General features: G+C 43.0%; 1 protein-coding gene across 2 annotated transcripts in view; it reads left to right on the top strand.

Annotated features, from left to right (window-relative positions):
* Positions 1-6,854, top strand: part of LOC124009473 (dipeptidyl peptidase 9-like) — a 35,845-nt gene extending 28,991 nt beyond the window's left edge. For both annotated transcript variants that reach the window (XM_046321286.1, XM_046321285.1), the window contains exons 16-21: positions 2,032-2,177; positions 2,594-2,740; positions 3,164-3,316; positions 4,365-4,507; positions 5,178-5,289; positions 5,885-6,854. In XM_046321286.1, the coding sequence (XP_046177242.1) occupies positions 2,032-2,177; positions 2,594-2,740; positions 3,164-3,316; positions 4,365-4,507; positions 5,178-5,289; positions 5,885-5,977 (794 nt within the window). In that variant the 3' untranslated portion in view covers positions 5,978-6,854. The remainder of the gene's footprint in view (positions 1-2,031; positions 2,178-2,593; positions 2,741-3,163; positions 3,317-4,364; positions 4,508-5,177; positions 5,290-5,884) is intronic.
* The last annotated feature ends 646 nt before the right edge of the window (positions 6,855-7,500 follow it).

The raw sequence follows: 7,500 nt of genomic DNA, 5'->3' as shown, positions 1-7,500 counted from the left end.
GGGTTCAAGTCTGGGCTGGGCCACTCAAGGACTTTGAGACTTGTCCCAAAGCCGCTCCTGCATCGTCTTGGCTGTGTGCTTAGGGTCGTTGTCCTGTTAGAGGTGAACCTTCGCTCCAGTCTGAGGTCCTGAGTGCTCTGGAGCAGGTTTTCAGCAAGGATCTCTCTGTACTTTGCTTAGTTAATCTTTACCTCAATCCTGACTAGTCTCCCAGTCCCTGCCACTGAAAACATCCCCACAGCATGATGCTGCCATCACCATGCTTAACCATAGGTATGGTGCCAGGTTTCTTCCAGACGTGACGCTTGGCATTCAGGCCAAAGAGTTCAATCTTGGTTTCATCAGATCAGAGAATTTTGTTTCTCAAGAGTCCTTTAAGTGCCTTTTGGCAAATTCCAAGCGAGCTGTCATGTGCCTTTTACTGAGGAGGTGCTTCCGTCTAGCCACTCTACTATAAAGGCCTGATTGGTGGAGTGCTGCAGAGATGGTTGCCCTTCTGGAATGTTATCCAATCTCCACAGAGGAACTCTAGCTCTGTCAGACTGACCATCGGGTTCTTGGTCACCTCTTTCACCTCGGCCAGCTCTAAGAAGAATCTTCAGCTCTAAGAAGAATCTTCAGCTCTAAGAAGAATCTTCAGCTCTAAGAATAATTTAAGAATGATGGAGACCACTGTGGGTTTGGGGACCTTCAATGCTGCGGAATGTTTTTGCTACCCTTCCCCAGATCTGTGCCTTGACACAATCCTGTCCCGGAGCTCTACGGACAATTCCTTTGACCTCATGGCTTGGTTTTTGCTCTGACATGCACTGTCACACGTGGGACCTTTATATATACAGGTGTGTGCCTTTCCAAATCATGTCCATTCAATTGAATTTACCACAGGTTTCTACAACTTGATTTGAGTCCACATCTCAAAGATGATCAATGGAAACGGGATGCACCTGAGCTCACTTTTGATGTCTCATAGCAAAGGGTCTAAATACTTATGTGAATAAAGTATTTCAGTTTTTATTTTCAATACATTTGCAAAAATGTCTGAACCTGTTTTCACCTTGTCATTTTGAGGTATTGTGTAGATTGAGGGGAAAAATATGGCTGTAATGTAACAAAATGTGAAAAAAGTCAAGGGCTCTGAATCAGAATGCACTGTATACTCTTCAAGAATCAATGGGTATATATCATTCCTTTAAAAGTTCAAAAATATATGTAGCAATCGCAGATTACCCCTTTCAAAGACTTCCTTCCTCGTTCCTTGAGGCATTCACTGATCTAACTGGATAGGGGTAAACTCTACCAAGGGATTCTGAGTTGCTCCTATCCAGTTGTGTTAGATCTGTGATTACTTCAATGACGTGCAGAGGGATGGTGTAAAAAAAAAAAAAGTATGCTTTGAATTTAGACTGCCCTTTACTTAGTCACTTCTGAGTGGCCCAACCCGTATGACTCACCAATACTCCACTATTTCATTGCTTTAAAGCAACATATCTTACTACGTCATTACAACGAGGTCATGGGTGTTTCATAGTGACCTTTGCACCATAGGTAAAACAAGCTAAATCCAGATCTTTATTAAATAATCCCATTGGTCTATTTTGGAGTAATACTTTGTGCGTAGTACATGTTGCATAATTAAGAGGAAATGTGAAGGTCGGCTATCTTTTTTTTGTTGAGCCGAGCGGTGATTGTTTCAAGGCAGTGTTATCACCAGAAATCTTTCACTAGGGTAGCTAAGGGGTAGTAGCTTGATCGCTGTGTTGGGGGGAGTGGTGATGCCATAAGGCCACAGATTTATTAAAGCTACAATCTGGGATCTGTTTGATGTTCAATTCAGTTACTTATATATATTTGTGAATTTGAGAGTGGATACATTTCCTCAGCCCCATTCCTCAGCTATATACTAAAACGAGTAGCAGGGCTGTTGTTTTGATGCAAAACTAATCCCAGATTGCAGTTTTTAAGCTAGGTGGGCAATTTTATGTCAGTCAATTATTGATGTCATCAGTACTTATTTCGCTGTGTGTATTTCAGGTTGCCCAGGAGACTACAAATCTCCGGAGATCTTTGACTTCCCAGGAAAGTCGGGCTTCCAGCTCTACGGAATGGTGTACAAGCCTCACAACCTCCAGCCTGGCAAGAAGCATCCCACAGTCCTCTTTGTCTATGGCGGCCCGCAGGTTTGTGGCTTCTCTCAGACACACCATTTTTTTTGTATGTCTGATTCCTGATAGAAATCCAGTCAGACCTGTGAGCACCGACGAGGTAGGAACTAGGGAAGGAGCCAGGGACTAAAATAGAACTGGTCCTTTATGACCTGTTTGTAATTAGCAATAATAGTGAATGCTTTCCTGTTTAACCCAGGAAATAGCCATTCCAAGTTCTGTCACCTTGCTTTTCACATACAGTAGCAAGACGTGTACAAGGCTGAAGTCCCGTGTTCACGATAGGGCTGACCCAAACCTCACTGTGCTTGCTAAGATATATTTTCTTTTTGAGTGATCTTTTCCAGCATGGTTCAGGCCGGCCTTAGTGAGGCTCAGCTCTGCTAGGTTTGTCTCAGTGGTGTGAAAATGGGACCTGTGTGTATCCACAGGTACAATTGGTGAATAACTCCTTCAAGGGGATGAAATACCTGCGCCTCAACACCCTGGCCTCCCTGGGATACGCTGTGGTGGTCATCGACGGGAGGGGCTCCTGTCAGAGGGGCCTGGAGTTTGAAGGGGCTCTGAAAAACAAAATGGTAGGATTGGTTTTCGAAAACAACTATTTCCCTTCCAACCCGTATCTTGCTTTTTGTTTATAAATTGTTTCAATACAAATGGTTCCGTTCCGTCTTTTTGTAGTTAAGCGTTAAGGCGCCCGTGTTCAACTTTAGACATATGTGCATCTTGCCAACCAAGGCTGTTCCGGCTGTGCGTGTTCATTAAAGCACATGTGTGCAGCATATACCGTATGCTGGCTTCCTTTTATTTATTAATATTACTTCATACTATTTATTCATTGGGCAGCGTGACTATTTGGAATGTGCACTTCATATCTTTCATCCAGACTATGAATCCTTTTTTGAATTTTAGAACCATGTTCATTCTACCCAAGCCATCTGGGCATGTGGATCTATCGGTGTGACTAACTCCCTTCTCGCTCTCGCTCTGTGTGTTACCAGGGCCAGGTGGAGATCGAGGACCAGGTGGAGGGGCTGCAGTACGTGTCGGAGAGGTTCAACTTTGTGGACCTGAGTCGCGTGGCCATCCACGGCTGGTCCTACGGCGGCTTCCTCTCCCTCATGGGCCTCATCCAGAGGCCCAACGTCTTCAAGGTGAGACGCGCCAGAGTTAAAGGCACCACTCCCGAGACAATAGAATACTAGAATCTCTAGATCTCGACTGGGCCGAGGTTCATTCCACAAAGTGTCATTACCTTCCTATTTCCTTCTCCTTAAAATCAGAGTGGGCTGGATTGATTATGGATTGATTGAACCATAGATGGGATAGGTTTGATTTGATACATCTGTTCTGGATAGATGTAGTTTCTCTGTTTGTCCTCATGGTGTCGCTGTGGGTTTACACGTCATTCCACACTGCAGTTCTCATCAGTAGTCTTAGCTCATGGTGCCTGTTCTTAGTGGTACTGCTCTACACATCATGGTGGCGAAGATCAACAAGAGTATATCTCTCTCACCACCACTTTAGGGGTAATAGGGGGCCTATTCAGCTTCTTGTCAATATGTACATTACTGCTTGACAGAAATCGGGCTTCGACCTAACCACTAATGCTGGAAATTAGCGCAAACTGAAGTGTGATGTTTTTGTTTCAATGTGTCAATGTCTTAATTTTGTCTTTCCCAATGGAGGCTATGGAGGGAGAAATAGCAGGACAGGCTATTAAAAAAAAAATCCCCTTCATAAATCTACACAATCTCACTATTATTGCTAGTTACAAACAGGTCATAAAGGACCAGTTCCATTTTAGTCCTTGGCTCCTTCCCTATAATGACAAAGAAAACCCTTGACTTTTTCCACGTTGTTACGTTACAGCTCCATTCTAAAATGGATGAGATAATATTTTCCCCTTCATCAATCTACACAATGACACACAAAAAAAACAGGTTTTAAAATGTGTTTGCAAATGTATTTAAAAAAAAGAAAAGAAGCAGAAATATGACATTTACATAAGTATGCAGACCCTTTACTCTGTACTTTGTTGAAGCACATTTTGGCAGTGATTACAGCCTCAAGTCTTCTTGGGTGTGATGCTACAAGTTTGGCACACCTGTTTGGCACACAAGTTTCTGTGCTGTCCCTAACTGAAAATAAATAAGTCAAATAAATGAGAGAAAAAAATGGCAATGTTGTTGTTCGTTTCAGGTGGCCATAGCGGGTGCCCCGGTGACCGTGTGGATGGCGTACGACACGGGCTACACGGAGCGCTACATGGATACTCCTGAGAACAACCCGCAGGGCTACGAGGAGGGCTCCGTGGCTTTGCACGTGGACAAGCTGCCCAGCGAGTCAGTTCCAGTTTACTGCACTCTACAATTCAACGAATCTAAGAAATAAGAATAGCCTATATATGTTATCTACAGTATATAGATAACACTTTTGTGGTCTGGATATAATGGTAGGCCCTCGAGGTCAGATGTAGGTGTTGTAACATGATCGCACAATTCTGTTTTACTTTCCATTTTGTTCATCATTGTTGGTTAAAAACGGGCATGGGTTTTAAGCGAAAAATGTCTCAGCTCAAATTTCAAGGAAAGATGGGATGTTATTGAGTTTCACCATTGACATTTATACAGGGGTGCAACTTTGGTTTTAGAAGTGGGGGACACACATATATTTTTTTATTTTTTTATCCATTCGGATAAACACTCCAAACAGCCTCCCCAACTGCTCGGAGGCGTCCGCATGGTCCTAAAGCACACCATTGCCTCATTGTTTAAAAAAAAAAGAAGTCACATTCCAATGATAAAACTGCAGGGGACAAAAATGCAATTTCAGAATGTGGGGGGGGCATGTCCCCCTCGTGCCCAGTGAAAGTTGCACACCCTGTATACATCTGTATACATTTTAAAAACCCAGGATATACTTACTATTGTATAGTATAAATGTAATCATGATAATTGAACCTAATTTTATGTCCATTTCCATCCCTTTGAAACCCTCTCCTTGTCCTAACAGGCCAAACCGCTTGCTGATTCTACACGGATTCCTCGACGAGAATGTGCACTTTTTCCACACCAACTTCCTGGTGTCACAAATAATCCGCGCTGGGAAGCCATATCAGCTACAGGCTAGTATTTTACTTTTTCTACAATTTATTAATGCGTTTTTCACATTTCTAGAACCAGCGTTAATGGCAGGTTATGGATAACGTATAGTCACTGGGCCATAGGCATAGCAGCTTCTGCTGGATATAATCTTAATCACTTGGGTTGACGTAATGACAGTACGATAACACAGTGCAGCTGTCAAATTGGACAGCTTTGCTTAAAATACTGTAGGGCCTCAGTGTTGGAATGCAACAGTTGGGTAACTACTGTGCATCAACTATCTATACGCTACCCATATTATTTTTTCCCTAACATTGTTGCACAATTAGAGAAAATACTGCTACAGTCTCTTCCATGTGCTGTCAAAGTGGGGCCCAGAAGCATACACTGGTATGCGCCTATATAGCATGAAGCCAATGTCTTAATTTATGACTAAACTGTCACTTAAAAATGAAAGCCAGCAGACCAGAAAGTTGGGCCTCTTTATTAGTGTACAGCTTCTTGGTATGAATGGGTTTCAGAACATTGCAGATTGTAGGTAGCTGGAGTCACATGTGCTGTACAGTATGTACTGAAGCAGGAATTGGTGGTTGATTTTCCTCTGTTGTTTTGCAGGTCTACCCCAACGAGCGACACAGTATTCGCTGCCCAGAGTCAGGAGAACACTATGAGATCATGCTGCTGCACTTTCTACAACAATACCTCTGAAACCGGGGTGAACCTCCCCCCGATAACCCCTCAACCTTGGCATAGAGACCTCGCACTCTGCAGCCACGCCCATCCACCCCACATTTACCGTGAACTGGAGATCTCACTCCATTATGCCTCCACCTCTCTTTCTCTGTTGCTAGCTCTCTCCCTCTCTTTCTCTGTTGCCTGCTCTCTCTCTCTCTCTCCCATTCTTCCTTTCTCTCGCCCCTACATTAGGGTGGGGGGTAGGGTTAGGTTACCTAAGGTGATCCAAGGCAGTGTTATCAAGTTTCACTGTGGAATGAAAGGAGGACAACATTATCTGGAGGCTGAGCCGCAATCACTCTCCCTTGTTTTCCTCTTCACTGGAACCATGATTGTTTTGCCAAATGTTTTTCTTTTTCCTACATTTTATTCACTCAAGTCAGTAGTAGGAGTGGGGTTCCTCAAACAGGAAATGGAATCTAGACAGGCAGACAGAAAGAATATAGCTATAATACTTACTGTGAGTTTAAGCCTTGGAGGTGGTGTGTAATGGCAAGCGGAAGAGACCCTGCCTCTACTTGCATTCAACTATTTTAAGTGTGTATTGTTAAAATAAAATATTTGTATGGATTCTTATTATTTTATAATGAGCGTCAAACGAAGTCCCTCATTGATATAAAGTCATTTTTGCGCCCTTTCTCTAATCTCGCCTCTCATTACATTGCTCAAGGTGTCGTCTTGCCCTCTGAAGATACAATATTTGCCAAAGTACTTCTGACTTCTGATCATGCTGTTATTTTCTTTTTTTACTCCAATAACGATGCAAGTGTGAGCAGCCGAGTCTTAAACAGCTTTTTACCACCTGAATAAAATTTATACATGACGATGAATAAATGTATAATGAAATCTCCGCTCTTTGTTGTTATTTCATTTGTCCTAGATGAACATGAACAAAGATGGATGGATGGATAGATATATAGACACGCTTCTGCTTCAATGTGTCATATTGTACATGATAACAAGCGTGAGTGTCAATGGTCACCTACGATGTGATTGATATCTTAAACACAGTGACACGCTCCATCTCAGGGCTATTCATCTTTCCACGTGCGCAGGTATTCTCCTCTTTGAACCTCCTAGTTTGTTGCAGAGTGGGAAAGACATCTCTTCTCCCTTTGGAACAGCAAAGCACCTTTTAATCATTGAGTACTCATGCATCCACCTTCCCTTTGGGAGGGGGACAGTTGCCATGGCCGCCAGGGATCGATGCTTGTATTTTTATAGATGAGCTTGCCCCAGCGAGAGCACTTGAACGTGATTGACGCTGCAGATGCCTTGATGTTACTGAGTAGACTGCAGTCCATGTGGACCACCGCATGAAGCTTTGGTAGCCATTTTGAACACCTGTTTCAGAGGGTGAGACGTTCAACTGCAGCTCGAAATAGTTTATGAGTGAAGTTGAATTGTATTCTTTTTTAAAATATTGCAAATGAATAGTCAAAGTAACGGTTTACCCTTTGGCTACCTTTTTATTGATGACAACGACAACATATTTG

The sequence above is a fragment of the Oncorhynchus gorbuscha genome, linkage group LG22, assembly GCF_021184085.1.
Source record: "Oncorhynchus gorbuscha isolate QuinsamMale2020 ecotype Even-year linkage group LG22, OgorEven_v1.0, whole genome shotgun sequence".
Taxonomy (NCBI): domain Eukaryota; kingdom Metazoa; phylum Chordata; class Actinopteri; order Salmoniformes; family Salmonidae; genus Oncorhynchus; species Oncorhynchus gorbuscha.
Note: the sequence above shows the minus strand (reverse complement) of the source record. Positions and strands in the feature narration are given on the sequence as shown.